This window comes from Engraulis encrasicolus, chromosome 13 (assembly GCF_034702125.1).
Source record: "Engraulis encrasicolus isolate BLACKSEA-1 chromosome 13, IST_EnEncr_1.0, whole genome shotgun sequence".
In the NCBI taxonomy this organism is placed as follows: domain Eukaryota; kingdom Metazoa; phylum Chordata; class Actinopteri; order Clupeiformes; family Engraulidae; genus Engraulis; species Engraulis encrasicolus.
Window position 1 is genome coordinate 12,319,407 of NC_085869.1, and position 27,500 is coordinate 12,346,906.

General features: G+C 43.5%; 1 protein-coding gene and 1 long non-coding RNA gene across 3 annotated transcripts in view; both read left to right on the forward strand.

Moving 5' to 3' along the window:
* pde1a (phosphodiesterase 1A, calmodulin-dependent) overlaps nucleotides 1-27,500 on the forward strand; it is a 202,718-nt gene that overhangs the window by 35,109 nt on the left and 140,109 nt on the right. The window contains exons 1-2 of one of the 2 annotated variants that reach the window (XM_063213054.1): nucleotides 162-453; nucleotides 13,594-13,620. In XM_063213054.1, the coding sequence (XP_063069124.1) occupies nucleotides 344-453; nucleotides 13,594-13,620 (137 nt within the window). In that variant the 5' untranslated portion in view covers nucleotides 162-343. Of the gene's footprint in view, nucleotides 1-161; nucleotides 454-13,593; nucleotides 13,621-27,500 lie in introns of those variants that run through there. The other variant, XM_063213055.1, reaches the window with a different exon arrangement.
* The window catches only part of LOC134461553 (uncharacterized), a 3,063-nt gene continuing 178 nt past the window's right edge, over nucleotides 24,616-27,500 (forward strand). The window contains exons 1-8 of the long non-coding RNA XR_010037331.1: nucleotides 24,616-24,752; nucleotides 24,852-24,926; nucleotides 25,210-25,327; nucleotides 25,444-25,529; nucleotides 25,842-25,933; nucleotides 26,211-26,328; nucleotides 26,439-26,521; nucleotides 26,948-27,500. The exon at nucleotides 26,948-27,500 is cut by the window's right edge and continues 178 nt beyond it. This is a non-coding gene — a long non-coding RNA (uncharacterized LOC134461553). The remainder of the gene's footprint in view (nucleotides 24,753-24,851; nucleotides 24,927-25,209; nucleotides 25,328-25,443; nucleotides 25,530-25,841; nucleotides 25,934-26,210; nucleotides 26,329-26,438; nucleotides 26,522-26,947) is intronic.

Here is a 27,500-nt window from a genome sequence, read left to right on the forward strand (position 1 = left end):
CCGAAGAGAAAGAGAGAGAGAGAACGCATCAGCAACTGCTGCCTTTGTGCAGTAGTCTCCCCCCCCTTTCTCTCTTTCTTGTTCTCTCTCTATCTCTCTCTCTCCCTCCATCCCTCCCCTCAGTCTCTCCTTTGCTCTCTCCATTGCATCGCATCGCTGCGCCCGCTCAGACCCACTGCGCTCCGCTACCAATAGCTGAAAGCAGCCTGGAGACACACGCGTTACGGTAACCATCGGCAACTGGCATGATCTGAGTGACGGCGTGCGCTCGCTCCGGTGCAGATGCTTCTACCTGACACCTGCTGAATCGCATTGTCAGACTCCCGCTACGCTAACCATCGCTATGGACGCGCTGCTGGCCGATTGCGAACCGTTGGACGGGCTGGAGAACAACTCCATAAAGTATCCGAAAAATGAACAAACCGAGAAAGTGTGGATGCGCCTCAAAGGAATGTAAGTTGGGTTTTTTGTTTTCACGTTTTTTTGCTCTTGGTTGTTTTTTCCCCCTTGTTTTTGTGTTGTTGTGGATTTCTCTAGTAAGGGAATCTCTGGTGTTTACGTACTGTATGTGTATGAATCTTGTGTTTATGTGTGAATATTTGTGTGTATGTTTATGTGTGTGTGTGTGTGTGTGTGTGTGTGTGGGGTGTGTATGTGCGAGTGAGTGTGTGACTACTGTACGCGGTGCCTTTGTGAGTGTGTGCTCAGCCACCGTAGCTATTACTGTAGTTATTGTGGAATGGATTTTTTTTTCATCCACATGAATTCACGAGCAAAACAAGGTTGACTGAAGATGATCTGCCAACTCATGCTTGACAACTCTCCGCAGACCAGAGTGCTCGCTTTTATCTCGCGGATCATTTGTTGTTGTTGTTTTACAAGCATCAGTCACATGTGGGCATGATCCGTGGGTTTGTTTTTTGTTTTGTTTATTTATTTTTTCCATCATTAGCAATTTTGTTATGTATAACTGTGTACTTGTCTGTGTATTCCTCTGACACAACTTGCCTTGTAAGAATTTTTCTCATCATTTATTGTTTTTCTCATCCATTATTATTAGACTAGAGAAGCTACCTTTATTGTCACTATATACATACAATGAGATGATGTTTGGAAGCAACACACAAATGGCCACATAATTAAAGATATATTAACAGTATAACAAATTTGATAAGAAAACACACACTCACACACACACACACACACACACACACACACACACACACACACACACACACACACACACACACACACACACACACACACACACACACACACACACAGACGAATTGCACAAGATTCTATGGCAATGTCCATATGCATCTCACAGTTTAGCGAGTCCTGAAGTATTGAGGGGGTCCAGGTGACGCCTTGAGTTCAAAAGTCTGATGGCAGTGGGATAGAGACTGTCCTTCATTCTCGTAGTGTGGGCACGCAGAGTCCTAAAGCGTCTGCCAGATGGTAGCATGGTGAAGAGCCTGTGAGCAGGGTATGTGTGATCTTTAAGGATGTGTATTGCCCTGTTTGCGCAGCGTGTATGGTTATGGTTATTATGTCATCCGGGTCTCTGTTCCAAGCCATGACCATAGAGCAAACTCCTTTCCATTTTAATTTTGGGTTAGAGTTAAATATTCCCAGGGCTTGCCTGGAATCGGAAAACAGCCCGGGTACTTTTGACACAGACCAGCCCATCGCACAGCTCCCAGATTTGAAATTGTATTCTATGATATTATGATTAGCTCTGTCCTCAGTCCACTGTCGATATTACTGTAAAGATAGTTCAAGGAGCCATCTCATCTAAATTGAGAGCCGGTATCTAAAGGAAACAAACAAGCTAACTTACTTACTAACTAATAAAAAACAACAGCATCAGCCCCTGAGGACTGTCGGGAAAGTTCCCTGAATGCCAAATGACCAGTCCACCACTGAATATACCTGTCCCTGTTTCATTGAGCAGATATAGTTTAATAATGTATGTAGCAGCATGTAACGTTATGTACTTTCACTGCACTTAAAGGGTAGCCCTTTCATGCAGTTGGGGTCACCGGCGATCCCATTCACTGTTTGCTGAAAAAGCTTAACTACATCATAACATTACTGTGACATTACCAAGAGTCTTAACATAAGGTGAAGACATGGTCATTACAGTTTTGTTGGCAGTAAGGTTACAACAGAGCCTCTGCATGAAAGGGGGTTGGGGTTAGGGTTAGGTATATGCAATGTTTTTACATAACATTACATGTGGATGACGCTCACAGGAGATGACCTAAAATAAGAAATCGTGACATAACATATTTTATAACGGATTTTTTTTTTTTTTTAAGCGTCTATCAAATGCAATGTAATGTAATTTTGTGCCGTCTGCCAGCCAAGCACATCTGGGGATGACCCATCAGCTGGTGTTTAGTCTAGGTGGTCACATGTTCGGGATCATATGAGGACCCTCTCCATTTGAGTAGTTCTGTCCAGTACCCCTTCTGTAAACTATGAATCTACAGTACGGCCAAGATTATTTTGTTTTAACTGAAAGGAATGAAAATGAACTAAATTCATCAACAGTAATTTTGCTTTAGGCTATAAGCTTGTAATGTATGTTGTAATGTGATTGGCATGTGGCCTGATTAGTTTCAATGGATTCATCATCTGTACAGTAACATAGTAGTTTTCAAAGTGGGGGCCGGGGAACCCTGGGGGGCCACAAGGTGGTGCTAGGGAGGTCGGGGCAGGTTGGTAGGAAAAATGTAACAATACAAAGTAGATATTTCAATAAATTAAATAGCTAAGCTTAACAATATGCCCATTAGTTAAGAAATTAGTTATTATAACAATTTATTGAATCTCTGAACATTACAACTATTATATTTAAGTTGTGATTTATATGTATTCCAGTGGGGCACTGACTAACAGACCTACACAATGGTTATGCAGGGGATGCAGAGAAAATACGAGCCACAACCCATGTAATCGGGGCCTTGGCTGGAATATACCAGTACATGGGGGCTGGGGCGGAACAATTGCACACAGGCACCAGAGCAAAACAGTTGGAGGGCCCTCCATACGGCATGCCAAGGTCATAATAGGACCCGCATCACTGATACAAGAGTGCCCTGGGCCCAGAGGCAAATGCCCTGCTTGCCCTCCCTATAGCTCCGCCCCTGCATGGTGGGCCTTGCCATAGTAAAGTTTGGGAACCACTGCAGTAGCATGTTACTGTAATGTGTCACATTTCATTGACGCATGTATGATGTGCCGAATCACATCTGATCAGCTGGAAACACAGAACACAGCAAATTGATTGCTCTGCTCTGCTCTGCTCTGTGCATCAAAGCCAAAACAGCCAAAAACACCAGTCAGGTCATACACTCCTTTTCTCTCTGTGTTGCACCCTTGCTGGCTGCGCTGTATGCTGCACTGCGCATGTATGTGCTGCAATTTCTCAGTCTAAATCCTGGTTCAGACTCCTCCTTCAGTTGCAGGACACATACTGTCAGCGGGGGGTGGTGGCAGATCACGTGCCCAAACAGCCTCCACGCCCCCCCTCTTTAGAGCTGAAACGACCCCTTGCAGCGCTGAACGTATATTTCTCCCAGGCTGAATTGTCCGTAATCTGCCGCTACCTCCCTCTCTTCCTGGGCCTGGGACAACGGACCCCTTTTGTCCCCTGTCAGCTTCCCCTCTGTACTGTGTAAATCATTTACTGAGACATCCATCCATCCATCCGTCCAGCCCCCACCTCCACCATCCCCTTGTCTTGATCTTCAAAGCTGGCCACAGTTCTGCCCTACTATACAAAGGCAACGTGCAGTAACTACACAATGAGTCTGAAAATGGTGTTCATAACACTTCCTTTATGTTGTGACATAGGCTTATGGCCCAAATGTGTTTCGTTTTACTGATATTGCTATGTCAAATGTGCTGTAACTGCAATATCCCACCTAATACCAATACTTTGAAGGCCTTTTTTCTCAGTGTCAGTGATGGGGTACGGTACTTACTGAGCTTTGCCATTGCTGGCCACAGTTGCTCCACCTCAGCCTCAGGGCCCCTGGTGTAGTCACAGTGGGGCAGGGCTGGCCTGGGGGAGAAATGGGACCCGGGCACTTTTGGCCCCTCATAATCATAATTAGCGGCACAGAACTGACTCACCGGGGGCGCCCGCACCCTCGTGGGCCCTGCACCCATGTTGGCCCATTTTTTCAGAAATGTTATGTATTTTTTATGATTTAAAAAAAAAATTACATTTCTGACAATACCGTAGGCGCCCACAAGGGTGCAGGGCCCACCGGGAAATGCCCGCTAGGCCAGATGGCCAGTCCAGGGCCCCTGGTGTAGTCACAGTGGGGGAACCCAGCTGCCAGATGGGGATGGACCACTCACTCACTCATGACCACTCACTCACCATCAACAACATACACACACACACACACACAAACACACACACACACACACACACACACACACACACACACACACACTCACTCATGACCACTCACTCACTCACCATCAAAAACATATACACACACACTCACACACACACACACACACACACACACACACACACACACACACACACACACACACACACACACACACACACACACACACACACACACACTCATGACCACTCACTCACTCACGATCAAAAACATATACACACACACACACACACACACACACACACACACACACACACACACACACACACACACACACACACACACACACACACACACACACACTCATGACCACTCACTCACTCACGATCAAAAACACACACACACACACACACACACACACACTCATGACCACTCACTCACTCACTCACGATCAAAAACATACACACACACACCAGTGCTTGACACTAACTTTTTCGCTTACCAGCCATTTTGGCTAGTGGTTTTCCTGACTCACTAGCCATTGGGCCTTTTCACTAGCCATAATTTTCTTAACCATCATAGCAGCTTTAATTAATTATATAATAGGCTGTAGGCCCTAATAATGTAATGTAGGCTAATATAATGTAATGTAATGTAATGTAATGTAATGTAATATAATATGATATAATATGCTATAGGGCCTAATAATTAAAATTGTTAGGCCTATTAACTGGTCCATGCATGCATGGTATGCAAAGAACAGATTTACTGATCTGAGGAATGGCATAGCCTATAGTATATTTATCATGCAGAAACACCAAGCACAGTGTTGTGGAAGGGCACAAATGTAAGCTACACAAGAACAAAATATTTTCGTCTTTAATCTGGAGGGACTTCTTCATATCATATAGGCCTATCTGTGGAGGTCGCACAAATTGATGCGCAAAGTAGATAGCGTTAAGTCATTGCCAAGTTCACCTGTCCTCGGTCATGGATGTGGATTGGAATAACACCTCTTCTGGAATATTTGCTTATAAAAGTATAGGCCTACACTAGAAAGCACACACAGATGCGGTAACTACAGAAGGGGCTACGACTTCCAATCATTCCGTTTAATAGTGAGTTGCAACGGGCGCAAGGCACTTGCGAAGGGACATGCAACGGGATGCTTTTGTGCTACCACTGCGCGTTTTTTTAAGAACGGTTTGACAGTCGGGAACAACAGCACAAGAAACATAGAGGAATATTAAGGTATGAAGACATAGTCCTACAGGCAAATCAGAAAATAATTTAAACCAAACATTATTAATACCGCATGTGTTGTCTTATAGTGAACCTTCGGTATCTACTAGCCAACGCCGACTTTCACCCGCATTTGGCTACCTGGCGTGTGTTAGTGTTAAGCCCTGACACACACACGCACAGACACACACACACACACACACTCACTCGCTCACGATCACCCCTAGATGAATGACCTGCTCCACGCACGCACGAGCACAGACACGCAAAGCACTCACACACACGCACACACAGTCACCCCTGGATAAAAGACCATACCCCCCACTACACACACACACACACACACACACACACACACACACACACACAGTGTACAGTATATCAGACCCTCCATCCCCCAACACGCACACACATGCACCTCTCTCTCTCTCTCTCTCTCTCTCTCTCTCTCTCTCTCTCTCTCTCTCTCTCTCTCTCTCTCTCTGCGGTGGCTGTTCCCTTGGGCAATGATAATGGTCCATGGGATTGTGTTTGTCATGTAGAATTCCTGTACTTCTGTGTGTGTGTGTGTGTGTGTGTGTGGGGAGGTTGCAGAGAGGGGGACGAGGGTCACTGCCTCTAATCTGTACAGTGTGGACATGGCCAGGCATGTTTGAGTGTGTGTGTGTGTGTGTGTGTGTGTGTGTGTGTGCGTGTGCGTGTGTGTGTGTGTGTGTGTGTGCCTACCGGTATGCATGCTTGCTTATGTACCGTACCGAGTTTGGGTATGTGTGCACGTGTGTGTATGTGCTTGTGTGTGTGTGTGTGTGTGTGTGTGTGTGTGTGTGTGTGTGTGTGTGTGTGTGTGTGTGTGTGTGTGTGTGTGTGTTTTCATATGAACCCAGCTGGTCCATTTAGTGGAGGGGGAAGTTTCCCTAAAGTGCGATTCTGAACCGCAGTGGCCCCAATCAGGGAGCTTTGTGGAGCATCGAGACAAGTGTTCAAGGGACTGTGTGTGTGTGTGTGTGTGTGTGTGTGTGTGTGTGTGTGTGTGTGTGTGTGTGTGTGTGTGTGTGTGTGTGTGTGTGTGTGTGTGCGTGTGTGTGTGTAAGCAAGAGAGAGTTGTGTCTTGTCTGTTTGCATATATAGATGTGTGTGTGTGTGTGTGTCTATGTGTGTGTGTGCATGTCCGTGTATGTGTGCGTGTGTACGTGTGTGTGTGCGGGTGTGTTTCTGTGTGTGTGTCCGTGTCTGTGTCTGTGTGTGCATGTCCATATATGTGTGCGTGTGTACATGTCCGTGTATGTGTCCGTGTGTACATGTCCTTGTGTGTGTGTGTGTGTGTGTGTGTGTGTGTGTGTGTGTGTGTGTGTGTGTGCGTGTGTACATGTCCGTGTGTGTGTGTGCCTTTGTGTGTGTGCTCGGTGTGTTCAGGGTCACATTTGCTCATTCATGCCTCCCTGCTGAGTCCCTGGTATGGAGCCCAGAAGCCCTGCAGAGATGCACTCACTCACACACTCACTCACGCTGGAGATGGAGTACACACACACACAAACACACATGCACGCACACGCATACACACACACACACACACATGCGCGCACACGCATACACACACATGCACGGACGCACACACAGATGCACGCACACGCATACACACATGCGCGCACATGCACACACACACACATATACGTGCACATATACACAAACGCACGCGCACACACGCACACACACACACAGACATACCTTTTGTTTTCTTTTTCATGTAAGCATACCTTTGCATTCACTTCACATGCTTAAACTGAACTGAAAAACCAGCAGTACACAAGATATAAAATGTCATACTCAAATCTTCTCCATCTCTTCTGTCACTCAATTATTTGTTTTCTCACTTAACTCACTCACACACTTACTCACACACACTCTTACTTACTCACTCCAACATTTACTCACATCACTTATGCATATGTACTTTCATATCCACTCCTCTGACGTCATTTATTTATTTTATTTATCATTCACTCGCTGACTTTTGCTTACCCATCCTCTCAACTATATCCTTCATGTACTTGTGAATCCAAGGAATCCTGACCTTAAACTTGTGGAAAAAGCCTTGGACGCTTGATGACGCAATGTTGTTTCGTGATTTTTGTTGTTGTTGGACTCGTGCAGAAGTAGCAAAACACGAGATACCCGAGTACACTTACTTTTTTGCAGTTTGTAGCACAGCCATGGCTGATGAAGACAACAAATTTCCACATTTATCTTAAGATCTATTTATTTTTTACCGGTGCACTGTATGATATGTTTGACATCATAATCAGAGTTTAGTTTAAAAATCAGACTCACATTAGCAAACAGAGTCCTGAGTATTTAATTTCCCCGAATGTAGCCCTGTGCTGGTAGCAATAAAAAATAAGAGCATGAAAACGCTTGTGGCACCGTCATTGGTTTTGGGACATTGTTCCAAGGTAGTAGGACAGCATGAATGCAAGTTTATCCAGAAACCAGAAGTTACGTCAATAGTGTCGCCAGTCTCAGAAATGCTCAAACTGGGCCCTGCCATGGCCTAACGGTAGGGCACTGGGTTACTACGCCGGCGACCCATGTTCGATTCCGGCCCAGGTCATTAGCCAATCCTCCCCCATCTCTCTCTCCCACTCGCTTCCTGTCAACATCTCCAACTGTAGTTAGAGAGAAAAAAACACGCACATCCGTCTCAAAAAATTTGGGTGCAGGACCAGCAAAAATACCATGAAAAAATTGAAACGGTGTCGCGGACTTTTCTTTCAATTTTTTCATAACATCTCCAACTGTCCCATCAAATTAAGGCAAAAAGTCTTGAAAAACATTTAAAAAAAGAAATGCTCAAGTTGCACTGAAGGCAGCGTAAGTTTCCCCTCATTCTCTCATTCTGTTCCCCAGAATGATCATCATTTACTCATCATTTCGCCACTCAACCCCCCTATTCACCTGTCTCAGGGGACGCCTTTTTATGCAGCTACACATGAAAAGACAATTTTGAGCTCTTTCTTTCAACCATTTTGTCGCATCATTAAAACTTTTGTTATTGCAAGCCCTTCACACACACACACAGGCACACACACCTTCCTCATCCTTCCTGCAGATTGCTGCTTGTGCGTGAGGACTCTCTAGGTGTGAGCTGAATTTGAATGACTATAGTGACTAAACCCGAGCGTCTCTTGAAGATGATGCAGCAGGCATTTACATTCTCATGTACAAAAACAGTTGTTGCTTTTCTTCCTCCCTCAGACTCGCTGCCATGACTTGACTCTCAATGAAGGCACTTAGAAAGCTAATGAAGGCACTTTGCCATACCACACACACTCGTGCACTGCACACACACGCGTGCGTGCGCACACATATACATACACACACACACACATACACACACAGGCACACGCACGCACACACGCACACACACACACACACACACTGTATTCTCACAGAAGTAAAGTGGTATTAGCATTTTAAGCTTCAAATGCTTTTTATTTCTTCTATTCTCTTCCAGCTCGGGGATGACATGCTTGCTTGAAAGACAGGAGGGATGGCCATTGAGCTATGTACTGCTGTCTCTGATGCAATTTGCAGTAGCTTCATCAGATCAAGGAGTATGGGAGAATCTAAATGAGCACCATTCATTTGCAACTAGCGTTTTATTTTTGCTTTTTTTCTCGATTTCACCACTCGAAAAGGTTAAACTTAGTTTTGTGATCAGCTGAAATGGTATCAATGTTGCAGCACTACTGTCAATGCAGTCGGAACAATATGCAGTCAGGCACTGTACTGTTCCAGCGGGTACCGTAGCAACAATAACCAACAGACAAAAGCCTCTGATAGAGCACAGGTACTTACTTATACACAGAGAGACTACATGCCCATCTATTGTGACAGGAGCCGAAACATTTTCCTTTAAAAGTGCGTCATTAGGAAACAAGAGCGCTGTGTATATCGTAAGGTTATATCTTTAAGCACAGCATTATTAATAAATGAATCCGTTGGTGAGAATAAGGGCCCCGGCTCCCCCGTGTATCCGTGTACCCTTTTGCGTACATTGTAACCCTAACCTCCTTTTACTTAGTGATACCCACTGTCTCAGTGTCTTCTAAAGGTCTCGTAAGACTCTTTAGATTACGGACAATTCAGCCTGGGAGAAGTGTACGTTCAGCGCTGTAAGGGGTCGTTTCAGCTCTGAACGTGGTGGCTTTTTTGGTATGTTATCTGCCGTCACCCCGTCAACCATGCTTAATCCGTTCAGTATGTAGGTGACCAAGAGGAGGGGACATGAGACAGTGTCTGTCTGTACTGTATGTTGAGGTCCCCCCCCCCCCTACCTCCTCCTTCCCAGAATGTCAATACTGTACGACGTTTGAAAATCCTACTCTGCTTTTGCAAAATTGTTTCTTTGTATAAACATAACACCCTTGTAAAATCTTAGCGATTTTGGTTAATGTTAAAGGGTGGCACAATATGCATGACATTTTGAATGACAGTGGATGGGCGATTTTAGCAAAATCCTTCAAAAGTGTGTTTTTACACTATTTTGGTCAAAACTAGTAAAGAGAATAATTTGGAAGAATGCTCCAGTTCCCTTTCCACTTTTCCAGATTTGGAATTCCCTGTGCGTGCTTTTTAGAGCCAAGGTTTTAGCCCCCATTTGCTAACATTTTTGCCATGTTAGAACACCCATGTATCCTAGGGTGACCAGACGTCCCGGTTTAACCGGGACAGTCCCGGTTTGGAGTTGTGTGTCCCAGGTCCCGAGCAAACTCTGTCGGGACACAAATATGTCCCGGTTTTGGCCACCCGCTACATTGCGCTACATGTCTATCAGGGTAAATATATGGAAAAGATTATTTTAACTGCCACAATTAATGGCAGCCAGCGCTTGTATAGAAAGTCTGATGGAGTCAGTTGCGATTTGTCATTCCATGTATTAGAATGCAGGAAATTGCATCTAAAACATTCTACATTTTCTGGGGGAGGACCCTCAGACTCGCCAGAATATCAGAATATTGTCTGTAAGTCATGTGCGAAGTGTCCCCGTTTTAGACTACAAAAATCTGGTCACCCTAATGTATCCATTATTAAGCCATTTTTGGAGGTTTTGATGTCCTGGGGAAATGGAGAAGCTGAGCATTCTTCCAAATGACTGTCCTTACTGTTATTGATCAAATCAGTCTAAAAATCTACTTTGCACAGATTTAGCTAAAATGCCCATTCACTACCATTCAAAATTTCAATCCTATTGTGCCACCCTTTAACATCAATCGCATTTTCTAGAAATTTACAAGGGAGTTATGATAGTGCAAAGGAACAATACTGCAAGAACAGAGTGGGATATTCCAAAGTTTTCATTTTCGAGGGGCGTTTGATGCACCATAGTCACCAGTAGATATAGAATGTAATTGCAATACTGTAGAAGCAGGATTTTAGCAAGGTTTTTTTTCCTGCAACTCTGAAAACTTAAAATATATTAATGTTACAAAGGTGTGCCACTGATGGAAGACCACTTGAATAAAATAAAAACTGAAAATAAAGTTTACGACACCAAGCTCCCATTTCTCTTATTTAATATGTGACGTTTCGGGCAGCATGCCCTTCATCAGTTTTCATTCAGTGACTTTGCTAGTCATTGCACACACATTTTTTTGAGGCGGATGTGCATGTTTTTTCTTCGTTACACTTGAATAAAATGCCCCAAACTCAGATAATACCTCCTTGACCAGCCCATATGGCTAGATCCCCTGCACAGTGCACAAACACAAAAGTTCACACAGCCAAGTTCAACTCTGACAGAAATTTGCATATGGAATTAGCATTTTTTCCCCCCCGACCAAGCTGTGTAAAAGTCTGCAACCCTTCAGCAGTTGGATTGGAGTGGCAAACAAGCGAGCGATGATTAATCCTCCCTTCCTCGCGCTCTGAAATTATCTCGATGTGAATGTGCGAGCTCTTGCGATGCTTGCTTGGTGCTCAGTGGGTTTTTCACACCTGCCGTGTCACACATGACACTGCACAGTGTTACCGGGGCCTGTGCTGTCACTGTGTGTGCGTATGTGTGTGTGTGTGTGTGTGTGTGTGTGTGTGTGTGTGTGTGTGTGTGTGTGTGTGTGTGTGTGTGTGTGTGTGTGTGTGTGTGTGTCGTAACCCCAGCTAGGGCAAAACAGACGAAGAGGAGGCAGGAGTGATGATCACAGTACAGAATACATCCAGAATGTTCTCCCACTCCTCCTCCTCTTCCTCCTCTTCCTCTTCATCCTCCTCCTCTTCCTTTTCCTCCTCCGCACACAGAAGAAGAGCCCTTATGGCCACCACTTCAGCTTATGGGCTATCTGTTGCCATTCCCATAATGCACTCCTCCATAAGGGAGGCCTTCTAATGTACTCTACTGTATGTTTGGATACCAGCAGCTGGGACAGATTACATAATACAAAGGCTAGATAAAGCTGATAAAGCCTAGACCCCAACCTGCCAGAGGGGCCCTGATTGGCCAAATGTGAACAATTGCGGAATTGTGACAGGATGCAATATTGAAAAAAATCATGTGTCATGTTGAGCAGAGTTGGTAGACATGTTATGTTTTTAATTCCTAGCTCGTAAAATTGTGACATTGTCTATGTATGTTTGTTGCGAAATTTGCCTTCTGGGGGGCCCACAGCGACCTGTAGCCTAGGGGCCCCAGGCCATATCAATCCGGACCTGACCAGCAGCACCCATCTTCACTCCTACATAGTTACTGCCAACACCTGGTGGCCTCTATGAGGACAGTAGAGCATGGGTGCTTTTTTTTAATTATCTTATCTTATTTTATTTTTTGGAAATCTGTGAGTTGGCCTGAAAGTACTTAGGCAAGAAAAAAGTATGGCAATACTGCACCTTCAAATACTAGAGGTTGTTATGCTTTATTTTACTGTGCCCATTACATCAATTATCAACATCTCGGGAATCCTGAGATCCCGACCTTAAACTGGTGCAAAATAGCCTTGAACAGTCTGTGACGCAATATCGGGTCGTGATTTTCTGATGTTGATCTCGTGCGGAAGTAGCAAAGCCAGAGATACCCAAGTGCACATCATTTTAGGCAATTTGCGTGACAACCATGGCTGCTGCGTGTGCTTCTGTTGAAACAACAAACTTCAAGATTTTTGGCAGTGCATCCACTGTATGACGTGTTTGACATTGTAATCACAATGTAGTAGAGATGCACCGGATCCTGATTTTTAGGATCCTGCCGGATACCGGATCCACTGCTTAAGATCCTGCCGGATCCGGAACCGGATACCGGATCCTACGAAAGGGTTGAAACATATAGCCAACTCGGACACGTGGGCCCTTTTTTTACGTTAGTGCAAACTATTTTAAAGCTCATTGGCTTACTGCCACACTGCCTTCAACGACCGCTTGCAAAGGGCTTTCACTCCATGCAGCAATTGGGGTTGTGAAAGACTGACTAAAAAGCCTAGGCTACGTAAAAAGTAGAGATGCCCCAGATCCTGATTTTTAGGTAACTGCCGGATACCGGATCCACTGCTTAAGATCCTGCCGGATCTGGATAGTCTGAAAAACCCTATTATCCTACAGGATCCGGAACCGGATCTTGAATCCTGTACATCTCTACAATGTAGTTCAAAATCAAAGACACACATCAGCAAACAAGTCCCTGAGTTGTTTAATTTCACCAAATGTAGCCCTGTTTTGGTAGTAGTTTATTTTATTTGCATGGTGTCTTTGTTCCATGTCCCTTTGTACTGTATGTCTCTGAGGAGTTTTCTCTAAGCACTGTACTGTACTCCAGTCTGGCATCGTAAAAGCCCATGTGTCAGTCACCTCTGGATGTTGTAAACACACACAGCCATGACAGCCCGCAGCAGAATTCCGCCTCTTACCGTACGCGGAGGAGCATGTTGTGTCCTTGACTTTGTATATTTTTTCCCCGCACTCTCTCTAACACATGGCAATTTTGTCTTTGCAGGCAGAAGTACAAAAGCACCTCTCAAAGGTAAGTCCTCTTCCCCCTCACTACACACTCACTCCTCTCCTCACCTCACATCTCCTCCCCCCGCTCCCCTTTCTCTTTCCCTATGCTGCCATATGCACTTGTGCCTTTTCTGCTCTGTCAACCCTGCCCTAATTTGGCACAAATGTTTGCAGCGAGAGAACGAGAGAGAGAGTATGAGAGAGAGAGAGCATGAAAGAGAGAGAGAGAGAGAGAGAGTGTGTGTGTATTTGTGTGAGTGAGTGTACTGTATGTGTGTGTTTGTGTATGTGCATGCGCGTGTGTCTGATAGAGAGAGAGAGAGAGAGAGAGAGAGAAAACAAGCGAAAAAAGGTGCTCTCTGCATTATTTAGAAGCCAAAACACAAATGAGAGGCGAAGGCAAAAGGAAGCAAACTAAACTACTCAGATTGCGTCAGTCAGTGCGGTCCATCTACAGGGCTCTTAGCCTGATTATCATCGACTTTCAAATCTCTTCGAGACTTGGTCTGACCAAGAGCATAACAAGTAACATTTCCCAAACGGCATGGTTGACCTGCCTCCCTTGGTATGCTAATGGTTATTTGCTTCCCGACAAAGTGGGAGGAGTTCCCGATTTTTCAGGAGCTCAAAAACGATATTTGTATTGCTCTTGTCCTGACTAGAAGCTACGCTGAAGGTGTTGCGTCACGAGGCACGGCCTGGCTACAGGGCTCTAGCCTTGCTGTGTCAGGGTTTGGGGGAGGGGGGGTTGATTATTTTTCCACTTCTATTATGTTGCAGAATTAACAGCTAGGGCATTTGGCAGGGGCCAGCAATTTGGTTTGTACCTTTATTTGTGACAGGACAGTTAGAGTTGTGACAGGAAACGAATGGGAAGAGAGACGGGAAAGGCTCAGCAAATGACCTCAGGCTGGAATTGAAGAGTTCAGATGCAAAACCCCCTAACTCCATTTCTGAAGACCTGCACTTCTATATTTATAGAGAACCCCGTTGTTGGTTTGGTTTACATTCCTGTACTTGAAAATACATATAAATAGTTATATTACATAAATAAAATTAAAAAAATATGCAATTTTAATAGTTTTGTATTAAATAAAAATGAATTGAGATTATTATCTGAAAAGGCACTTAGGGGGTTTTGCATCTGAACTCTTCAGTTGAACCTCAGGCTGGAATTGAACCCAGGCCGCCGGTGTAGCAGTGCAGTGCCCAGCCAATTGAGACATGGCAGGGCCATCCCTGAATACCTTAGGATGAAATGCACCGATGAGCTTTGCTTTGCTTTGCTGTGATGGCGTGTAAAACATGAGTCGCAGACAAAGGAGGGAATTTGTGGGTTGAAAAAATGGCTGTAGAGAAAATGACTTGTAGGCCTACTTTGTTTTTGCTTCTATTTTCCCCTGCACTTTGTTGCAGTCGCATGTGTGTGTGTGTGTGCGTGTGCGTGTGCGTGCGTGCGTGCGTGCGTTTGTGTTCCCGTCCTGAGAGTCCTACATTATGCCTTTAGCGGCTATCTCATATACATACAGTAGGTAGCCCCATCAGAGTATAGGTGCCATAAAGTACCCTTTACCATCGCCCCCACAGAAAGCTATAGCTTCTCTCTCTCTCTGTCTCTCTCTGTCTCTCTGTCTCTCTCTGTCTCTCTCTCTCTCTCTCTCTCTCTTAGTATCTCTCAGCTGTTTTTCTCTCTTTTCTCTCACACTATCACACTCCCTTTTCTCTCACATATCTCTCATGTTCACCTCCAACATTTTCTCTCTCTCTCTCTCTCTCTCTCTCTCTCTCTCTCTCTCTCTCTCTCTCTCTCTCTTTCTCACTCTCACCCCCCACTCTTCTATTCCTCCCTCTATCTCCTCTCTCTCCCTCCACTCTCCTATTCCTCCCTCTATCCCGATGTGGGATGCTGCTGGCATTTACGTAACACTGTAATGTGAAGAGGTGCTCAGCTAGCCTACTGCGCTGGCTGGCCTTGCTGTCAGAGCCGGAGCGCGGCAGTGCCAGTCACGCGGCCGCTGGAGACGGAGGGCAGGGGCCCGGAGTGCCACACTTCAGAGCGATGCTAAAGTGGCACACCGGCGCACTGCTACACCGCACTGCATCGCACCGCACCGCACCGCGTCATTGCTGTTCTGGTCTCGCCTCGCGTGGCGATACAGACACAGATATTACATGCCAGGGGTGAATTTCTCAAAAGAGAAGTTGTTAGCTTGTTAGCAACTTCGGTAGTTGCCAATGGGAAAATGCATTGAAAACAACGAAGTAGCTAATGTAGTAAGCAACTTCGGTTTTGAGAAATTCACCCCAGAGTTGTATAAAGTAGAAGTGCTCACTTCCTGACGAAGGCTTCATGCCGAAATGCATCAAAGTGTTTAAATCATGTTAAGCCCATCAAAATAAAGGCAATTTAACTACAAAGAAGATGAGTGCCTTGGTATTCCTCAACTTTTTAAAGTAGAAGTGCTGTTGAAAATATAATTACAACACTAGCGGTAGGCTGTTACATAGCTACAACTAGGGCTGGGCGGTTTTGGAAAAAATGAGCATCACGGTTTTCTTGATGAAAATTGACATCACGGTTTTCTGCACGGTTTTTTGATAAGCGGCGATTTCCCCCCAAATCTTAATCTTTCGGACGAAAAAAAACTGAAATTAAATTTAAAAATGAGATACAATCATGAATTTAAATTAATCTCCATTTCTATTTTATCACTTTTTCATTTCAATATTTTTATATTTTATAGTTTATATTTCCCTACCCAAGACTTTAAGTTCCCTTTCAAGTAAAAAGGGTTAATAAATTATTATAAGCAGCTGTTTTTGGCTTTTTTCCCCAAGACAGCCCAAAACTGCATATTTGTTCTACACCTGGCAACACTACTTGCTTAGTTCTCGTTGTACACCTGGCAACATTGATCACTACGACCGCATGTTGCCTTGCGCAGCGCGAGTAAACACAGTGGGACAGAAACGGAACAGACTGAAGAGACACGAAAACAAACGGATTTACTTGACATTGTGTGAATGTTTTCTTTGAATTAAAGGCCAAATATAACGTATAATGTATTTTGTCAGGTAGTTTGTGTCATATGGCGATGTATTTCGCTCCTATTTTGCTCCCAAATCATTTCAAACAGCAATGTAGCAATGTATCTTGTCTGCCCATTGCATTTTGCAAGCTAAGCTAAATTAGCCTCAATGGCAAAACTCATACGCAGCCTTAACAGCAGTCCTGCACACGCAGTTGGGATGGTAATGAAATACAGTTAAGGATCTGAGAACTGTTGTAGCCTATTAGAATAGCCTTTTATTTAACTTTGTGAGATCAAATGTAAGCTAAGTTGATTTAAATGTTCATCATGATTCATCCATGCCATGTGGGTTCTTCATTAGGCTATGCTTCACTCTCACCAGCTTCTTTAGCGCGATTAACCAATTATTTGTATTGCTTCAATCAACATCTTAAATTGTGATGACATTTCCTAGTAGAAAAGCAACAGTGGACTTGGAGTTGAAATGAAGTGTGACACGAAGTATGAAGTTCACGCACATAGCCTAGTATATGAACAACAACAACAAAACCGTCTCTCATCAAAAAGAGAACCTTGTGTAGGTGAAACCGAGATCACGGTTTTTTAACCGTAAACCGCCCAGCTCTAGCTACAACCATGTAATATCATACTACTGGTGTTGTAATTACACCCGTAACAGTACTTATAGTTTATACAACTCTGTTAAATGCTAAAGAAGCACGGTGTGCAGCGCATGGCGTTACCATTATTCTGGGGCCCTGTCTGGTGTGGCAGTAGAGGCAGGGCTGTTACATGCTAACAGAACAGTCATGGGTAAGCGGTTAGGGTTAGTCAGACTTGTAACCCCAAAGGTTGCCGGTTCAACTCCCGACCCGCTATGTTGGTGGGGGGAGTAATTAACCCCATCCCCCATCCTCCTCCATGACTGAGGTACCCTGAGCATGGTACCGTCCTGCCGCACTGCTCCCTTGGGGCGCCATTGGGAGCTGCCCCCTTGCACGGGTGAGGCATAAAATGCAATTTTGTTGTGTGCAGTGAACAATTGTGTGCAGTGGAGTGCTGTGTCACAATGACAATGGGAGTTGGAGTTTCCCAGGTGGGCTTTTAAAGCAGCATAGCGTGCATATTGCTGTTTGGGCCTCAGTTCGTCTGCTGATAGAAGCACAGCTGTGATAAGCTAAAGTGGCGTAATGGGTGCACTTGAAGTGTTCTGGCTTTGTTTTGTGTTTTATGGCACAAGAGGCAAAGCTGTTATATGCTAAAATGGCATACCGTGCCACATAACATAGCATTGTTGTTTGTTCTGGCCTCACCTAGCCTGGCAATAAAGACAGAGCTGTAACAAGTAGGGATGCAAACGATTAATCGATTAATCAACTTAAATCGATCAATGCATTAATCGATTAAAAACATTTATCACAATTAATCGACAATTCAACTGACAAGAAACCCAGGTGAAATGGACATGTGAAGAGTGTGTGTGAAGATGGGTGTGAATAGTGGGAATATTTAAATCACCTTTGGATTAAAAAAATGAAATATAATTAATTTAAATGTGGCATTTTATCTCAATTTTTAATTAATATTTTTAGATTTAGTAGGTTTTTTTTAAGAAACATTGAGATTTCGGGGGAAAACGCTGCTTATCAATTAATCGTAAGTTGATCGATAAGGCTATCAACTAATGATTAATGAATTAATCGATAATTTGCATCCCTAGTGTGAATAGTGGGAATATTTAAATCACCTTTGGATTAAAGAATTTAAATAGAATTAATTTAAATTTAGTATTTCATCTCAATTTCGTATTAAAATTTTGAGATTTAGTTGTTTTTTTGAGGAACTTTGACATTTCGGGAGAAAAACGCTGCTTATCAATTAATCGTAAGTCCATCGATAAGGCAATCAACTGACGATTAATGAATTAATCAATAATTTGCATCCCTAGTTACAAGCTTATGTGGCATACCCACTGGCGTATATACTACTGCACATCAGGGGTCCCCAACCTTTCTATTGACTTGTCATCTGATTTACAGACATATGCACATACTAACATGCATAAAAGACACATTGAATCAGCAGAAGCAGAATCAGTCCACCATCAGTCCAGTGAATCATTTACACTGCAACCTCACCAACATGGGAAAGATCAAAGAGCGGCCAAATGATATCAGGGACAAGATTTTAGACCTGAACAAAGAGGAAATGGGCTACAAAGTCACAAGAAATAGACTGGGTATTAAGGACCCAACTGTTAATGCATTTCTTCCGAAATCTAAGTAATACAAAATTACCATCCATCAGCCTGTCTGGGATTCTACACAATTTGACCTTTTGTTGGGATTCAATAATCATGAGAACAGAAAGAAAGCACCCTAGACCTACGGGATGAACTAGGCAATGATATCATCTTCTGGGACCAAAAACACTGAGAAAACTATTGGTAGCACTTAATGCCACAGATTATTAAAATCCTGTAGTGCACACATGGTACCCCTGCTTCAGAAGGAACCTGTGCAGTCCCACCTGAGGTTTGCCAATGCACATCAGACTGGTTTAGGATATGATAAGGAGGTGCTGTAGTCAGATGAAACCAAAATCAAGATGTTTGGCATTAACCCAATTCAATGTGTTTTGAGAAAGAGAACAGCTGCCTATGATCCCAAGAACACCCTTCTCACCATCATGCATGAAAGTGGTCTGTGTTGATACGTTTTTTTTTGGACAAAATAATGAGCAAAATTTTATTTTGCAAAAAGTGTGGAAAAATTCTCATTATATAATGCAGAAATTGATTCCCTGACCATGAAAAAATATTATTAGACAAGAAGAGTACAGCTGTACTCCTTTAACAACAGGATGTATGACACATTGTAGTGTATGGGACTGCCCGGCAGCCATCTTGGATTTGCATTATGAATAAGCTGGCTGATAAATTTTAAGGCAAGAAATATATTTTCCTCACTATAAATGACCAAACTAAGGACAAAGGGCAACCAACAGCTTTTCAGAAATGCATACAACAGCCAAAACTCTCTGCCAGGTCAATTTTGACCCGAACACCATAGACGTAACTTTTTTTTTAGACCTTTAAAATTTACTAAAATGATAAAAAATGCATTTTTTGTGTTGAAATCATTGTGACTGAGGATTAGATGAAGCCTCATTCCAGGACAAAAAAAGGAAAGTGTATTTTTTCACACTTTCACACTGAAAACAGGTCAAAAATGAGCCGAACACAACAGAAGGGTTAAATCCTCTTGAACATGTTTGCCACTTATCTGGCCCAAAGCAGGCTGCTTCTTTTTGTTTTCTGCGAGAGGGACGAGAGAGAGAGAGAGAGAGAGAGAGAGAGAGAGAGAGAGAGAGAGAGAGAGAGAGAGAGAGAAACCGCACGAATACAACGGCCGTGACATGAGCGAGGCCAGCGACGGACGTAATTGACTTTGTATTACGCAACAAAAAGCGATTCAGGAGACTAGAGGCGATTCACGCGGCTCGAGCAACAGTTTGTAGTTGAACTCCTGGGAATATTATGCAAATTAGTTATGGCACAGTTCAGTGACAGCCACTACAGCCAATGGGAATGTTAGAATGCTTGCATTCTGCTTTTAATGGACATACTGTAGTCGCTTCAATCGCTCGTATCGCTCTTGCTGCACAGAAGCGATTCTCTGTTGCTTGAATCTCGTCGCGGACGGTCTATTCGCCTGGTGAGAGAGAAGAACAGAGAGATTGTTTCCATTGAAAGAGCATACTGTACATACATAGAGTAAGAGAAGCAAACAGAGATTGAACAGCATAGAGAAAGACATCGAGACCAGTCACAAAGGAAGAGAGATGAAAAGACAGAAGAAATGATGAAGGGAGAGAGAGAGAGAGAGAGAGAGAGAGAGAGATAGAGAGAGAGAGAGAGAGAGAGAGAGAGAGTGAGAATGAAAGGTGGTAAAGCCTGGTGGATGACTCATGTGGCAGGCTGTGCTGTGTTGCCATTATGGGGGTTTAGCGCAGGTTAATGTGATTAATAGCAGTGAATTATGACACCTCTTTCCGCAAACACTAAGTGGCCTTTTTGAAGTGCTGTTTGGTGGCGACACTGAGGGAGCTTTCATTTGACGGCGTCTGGTGTGTGAACGAACAGACATGATCAGTAGCGGAACAATTGCACACAGGGCCCCAGGGTAAAATACTCATAGGGTCCCCCCATACGGCCTGCCTAGGTCATAATAGGGCCCGCACCACCAATACAAAACAGCCACTGGGCCCAGGGGCAAATGCCCTGCTCGCCCACCCTTTAGCTCCGCCCCTAGACATGATGCAGGAGGAGAGGGGGTGGGGGGGACGGTGGGATTTATTTGGACTTTGTTGGATTTGGACCTTGGAAACACTTTCGGCATCGGAAATGAAATGGCGCTAATAGTGGTGTGCTGGCAGAGAGGGGAAAAGTGTACGGTAAGCCTACTTTTTCCAAACAAACGCTGCGAAAAGACAGAGCCATGCACTTACCTACGTAAGTCTTCTACTTACATTTAAATCCTGCCAATAGCTTCAGATTGTACCAGTGTTAATTTCGTCAGCTTTTTTTGATTTAGTCTTAGTCTTAGTCACAATGACGAAAATTAATTTTAGTCTTAGTCATATTTTAGTCATTGCCTTCCCAATTTAGTCTTAGTCTTAGTCAAAATGACGAAAATCAATTTTAGTCATAGTCAAATTTTAGTCATTTTAGTCAATATTTCAAATTTTAGTCATTTTAGTCATTTTAGTCAACATTTCAAATTTTAGTCATTTTACTCAATATTGTGGTGTAAAATAAATAACCTACAATGGCTATCGTTATTTCACAAATCATTACTAATACCGGTATAGCCTATTGCAGCAAATATTCACCTTGTTACTTGGTCATTTTCCACCAAAACCAAAATCAGTCATTTCAACATCATAGAGCAAAAGAGCATCACACACACACACACACACACACACACACACACACACACACACACACACACACACACACACACACTTACTTCCAGGTGCAGGCTTCTCTCTCTCTCTCTCTCTCTCTCTCTCTCTCTCTCTCTCTCTCTCTCTCTCTCTCTCTCTCTCTCTCTCTCTCTCGTGCATTAGAAGCTGCTGCTGCATACTATTTGATTTTGAGTTTGATCACGGAGGAAGCTACTCTTCTTCACCTGACCGCACCGCGTGACTTAAAGCCTGCAGATTGCCGGCAGTGGGAAGACCAGACATCCCAAGTCTGCATGAACTCCAAGAAGTCTCCCTGATAGTGGCTTCCCGATGACCGCGAGTCAGATAAATTATTGCTGATGTTAGACTATGCAAGTTAGCGGTTTTTGTTTTCAATTGGCAATGCGAGCAGAGAACGATAATGACTCGTGCGACATGCGTGGAATAGGCTTAAATAGATTGTGCGAGCACACTTCGTATGCCATGCAAAAGTCCCAGGAAAAATAGTTAGGCAGGGGTATGCAGACTGGACGATAGAAAGGACATGCACATACAAATATTTAAACACTAATGCTGTTTTGTTTGTCGGGGGTGTCGAGGCTCGATAAGCATGACTCTGAACAGAGTTTTTGGAACTTAGGAAGACGCAGACGCATGGAAATGCTGTCGACTTCCTCGGGTCTTTTAGCGGTGCTCTCGACGAGAACAAGTTTCAAATCTCAACAGTTTTAAACTCCTCAGCGATCGCCCATCCATTGATTCTTTTAAAAACTAGGCTGCAGTCGTGCCTCTGTTTAGACAGGCCAACTTTCCCCCTGCTGGCGCGCGCTCCCGCGGTGACTGATTTAAATCAATTCACAAATCCGACCTTCATGATTTGCTTGTGAACTGCCTATGGTTAAACAACAAATATAGCAAACATTACAAAAGAAGAACAGACAACGAACGCCGGGCTGAGACAGCCTAAGTGAAAAGGAGAATAGTGGTGGAAGCTCGAGGAGGTTTAGAATGACAGTATCAGAGGAGGATTGGCGCGACTGTCATTACTGCAGAATCACGTCTTCGTCATGGACAAGAGGGTTGTTCAACATGTTTCAAAATTAACACTTCCCTCAACGTCGGCTATTTTTTCTCTTTCTCTGGGAATGCTTTAGGACCTAAACTCAACTTAAATGGACTCACTGAACTACACTCTAAAAAGAGCTGGGTTATTACTTTGACTAAACCCCTGGGTCAATTGCTTTTCTATAAAAAATGGGTTAAATATAACCCATATTGGGTTATTTTTCTGACCAATTACCTGGGTTATTGACCAAACCCACATCAGCACCCAGGCCCTGGGTCATTTCAACCCTGTAATCTAAGTTATCTTGTCAACGATATTTGAATTTTGAATTTTACCGGCCGCCATTGCCAAAACGGCTACCGGGCTACCAACGTCCAGAAGAGAGGACATGGGATGGCTTATGAAAGCATTGTTTCGGTAAGTGTGCGCCTTTTATGTACATAAACTTGCCATATATTGCTTTTCGCTGTGTAAATGTGCGTCAGCCGTGAGTTCCTGTTTGTGGAAAGCAAAGGCACATTTCATAGAAAGTTACACATTTCGAGTAATAGGCCTAGGAGGAAACGGTACTAACTAGATATTAACTAGTCTTTTAAGGGGAGCAAATGAATAAGCACTAGGTCATAACTGCAGCGGTTTGCTGCCCTGTGGTGGATTTGGGAATATAGATGCTTGCTTTAATGAATTTTACAAATGTAGGCTACATTTCATTGGAAAGTTACATGTTCCTCCAGCCTTCGTCCATGTTCTGTCAACGGTGGTTAGTTAGCTACCGTAAGTCATAATGTTAGCCCTTCTGGCATTCATTTGGTTGTTATTTCGCTTAATATAGCTCATAACGGATGGTTGGCTGCCAGGTTGGGCGGATACTTTTTAGGTAGTTCTAGATTGTGTGTCCACTACACAGGCGATACCTAATGCAGGACGCTAAACTGACACAAATCTGACAAATTATATCTAGCCGCTACTTCACCTGCTCAACTCAACCTAGAATGCAATAACGACAGCATTTTCGTTCGGGGGGCAAGCTGGCATCTGAAGACTGTCTTCGGTTACCACAAGTGTCATGTTAATTCTACATCAGGGAAGTCGATGAACTTTCTTCTTTTTTTGTATCACCTAGAACTAGTTTTGTGGGTGCAAGTGCTTGTGTGACTTCGCCTGCGATATTCTGAGCTCACTGCGAGTCCGAACTCTGATAAAGGCAGAGGGAGAGCTCGCGCACACTGACTTGTAGTATAGCAGTTATAATAGAAGTCTGTGCTCGCGCATAATACCGGCATGTTAGGTGTGGTAGTTCTAAGTTGCATCATGTGCTTGGTCAGCTTGCTTGCGCAAGAAAATGTTGTCGCGACAATGGTTTATTGTTTGTGTTAACTGACGTTTCTTATCTCGGCTCCTATGTGCTTTGCTTGTTTGGTTAGCGTCGTAGCTTCTACTACATAACTGTTTGATTACCGTATACGGATGAAGCTGGCTGCGTGGGGAACTGTTTACATTCACCTGTCATTGTGTTCCAAAATCATAAAGCTTTAATGCGAAGGGTTATAGTTAGCCAATTTCTCTCTTTCACGAGCAGGGATTTGTTGCTTTGTTGACGCTACAGGGAAGTTTCCTGGTTTAAAGAAAGTTGTGGCTAGAGAGCTCTATAGGCAATAAGGCAACAGCTACTTCAACAAGCTATGCATGATAGCTGATATCAGCCGCAAATCGTGCGTGTGTTGTCCCAGAGACCGTTTAGTTCTAGTGTGACTGTGTGATATTGTACTCTGTAGTATGTGCAGTATTTCCGAAGACTGGTTGGTTTATATTTTTGTTAATGTAAATGAAATATGTAAAGTTGTTGTGTGCACTACAGTAGTGAGACAAAAGCCTTTCATTTAGGTTGCCTGTATGTTTTGAAGGTGTGTCTGCAAAGCTCTGTAACGTTTTGTCTGTTTTTTTGTTTTTTTTTAAATCTCTTATGCTCTGGATAAGATGGACGTCTTTCCTCTGACCTGTTACCAAGACAGCTGGATGTGTAAGAAGCTGGAACTAAGTCACTGAAGAAGTAAACCGATGAAAACCGATTTGGATTGTCTGAGAGATGTAAGTGACTGAGTTCAGGACAAATGTGTATGTCAACTGTATTGTAGGCCTATTACTTTAACAATAAAATCACAATAACTGCTTATTTTTTGGCTGTAGGACACAAGTAAAAGGAGAAGAATGCTGCTCAGCTGGGTTGGCGAAGCTCTTGGATATCATCAGCACATGTATGAAGTAAGTTTTTTAAATCAATGCACAACAGCAGGCGTTAATGCGCGTGCACGCACGCACACACACACACACACACACACACACACACACACACACACACACACACACAATGAGAGCTGGCCTGATATTGTTCTTTGATTCTGTGAATTTGTATGGAATGCCTACAGTACTGTCTGGTGTCACTTCAGACAATTTTGCAACGGTTTACTGTATGTTCTGTCTATTTGTCTGCCAAACTCTCAAACTTGTTGTCTTTCTTTTTGTCTTCCTCTTTGGGCACCGGTAGGCACAGAGTCATTCCGGTAGGCACAGAGTCGTTCCTCGATGGACGTGATGACCTGGCACCAAAACCGCTTAATGTGTATGAAGCTGTCTGCATCGAGGGAAGAACCCAGCACTGAAATGTTGAGTGTATGATCCAGTTATTGTAAACATGGGTGCCAGTTGTACTATATATTTCACAGTAAAATCCCAATTACTATTACAATACTCATAGTTATTCATTCTTTTTCTGCTGTAGGACACAAATGAAAGAAGAGTACTTCTGCTCTGCTGGGTCTGCGACACTACTTATCCGAGGAGTCCTCAAACATCAGGATGTAGGAAGTAAGATCTTTATATGTCATGCATAACAGCCCATGCGTGCACGCGCGCACACACACACACGCCACACATATGCTCATACACACACGTACAAAACATGCGCATGCACACCCCACTCTACACCACACACAAATAAACACACACAACCTTAAAGGAAAATCCCTACTAGTTTCAACATCCAATTATATTGTTCTCACTACCACTGGCTTGTCAGGACCCAACAACGCAGTTCAGGATAAATGTGTATGTCAACTGTATTGTAGGCCTATTACTTTAACCATGAAATCACAATAACTGCTTATTTTTTGGCTGTAGGACACAAGTAAAAGGAGAAGAATGCTGCTCAGCTGAGTCGGCGGTCACACTACTTATTCAAGAAGCTCTTGGATATCATCGGCATGTGTGAAGTAAGTTTTTTTATATCAATGCACAACAGCAGGCGTTAATGCACACACACACACACACACACACACACACACACACACACACACACACACACACACACACACACAATGAGAGCTGGCCTGATATTGTTCTTTGATTCTGTGAATGTGTATGGAATGCCTACTGTCTGGTGTCACTTCAGACAATTTTGCAACGTTTTACTGTATGTTCTGTCTATTTGTCTGCCAAACTCTCAAACTTGTTGTCTTTCTTTTTGTCTTCCTCTTTGTGCACTGGTAGGCACAGTCATTCCGGTAGGCACGGAGTCGTTCCTCGATGGACGTGATGACCTGGCACCAAAACCACTTAATGTGTATGAAGCTGTGTCTGCATCGAGGGAAGAACCCAGCACTGAAATGTGAGTGTATGATCCAATAATTGTAAACATGGGTGCCAGTTGTACTATATATTTCACAGTAAAATCCCAATTACTATTACTCATAGTTATTCATTCTTTTTCTGCTGTAGGACACAAATGAAAGAGGACGTCTTCTCTGCTGGGTCTGCGACACTACTTATCCTAGGAATCCTCAAACATCAGGATGTAGGAAGTAAGATCTTTTTTATGTCATGCATAACAGCCCATGCGTGCACGCACACACACACACACACACACACACACAGACACGTACAAAACATGCACATGCACACTCCACTCTACACCACACACAGATAAACACACACAACTTTAATGGTTTACTAGTTTCTAGTTTCAACATCTAATTATATTGTTCTCACTACCACTGGCTTGTCAGGACCCAACAGCCTCTTTTTTCCAGCCCTGTCCGTCATCTCATTCTAATGAGTGCATGATCTGTTTACATATAAAACAGACATAGCGTGTAGCACCCAAAATGCACATGCAGTCAAGTCAGAAATAACATTTTCATAATTTACCTAAACCATATTTATGATGACTGAGATGGAAGAGCCATGTCTTAATCATTAACACTTTTCTTTTGTTTTGCTTTTTCAAGACTTATGGTGAGATGCCAAGAACCGCCATGAGGGATATGCAACCTGCAGCTTCACCATGCTTTTGGGAGATCATGTACTACGTGAACCTTGAGTATCTACAAGCCAGCTACTTTAAGTCCTTGAAAGGGTAGTGATGTCATTCAAGCCAGATCACGAGACAAGGTCCTGTACAAACTGTCAATCTAAGTGTTGCGACATCCCTGTCAGTTCTTTTGGACTGAATACATGCTGTGTTTGAAATGTATTATTCGGATAACCTCCCATCAGGGAATACCTTGTCTGTTAATGACGGATGGACATGCCATTGACATGCAGTGCACACTTTGATGTTTTTTATTGTAATGTTTTCTATGTTTTTCCGATGTTCTTTTTTATTTATGTTCTGTTATATGCTGGTTATGTAAGTACTGTATGGAATGTAGTGACTGTAGAGCCCAAGACAAATTTCAACCTGGGGACAAAAAGTTCACTCCACTCTGTTAGCGCAGTTATGGATGCACTGTAAATTTTGTAATTAACCAAAAGTACGGTGAGAAGCCTGTTTGTGCAGAT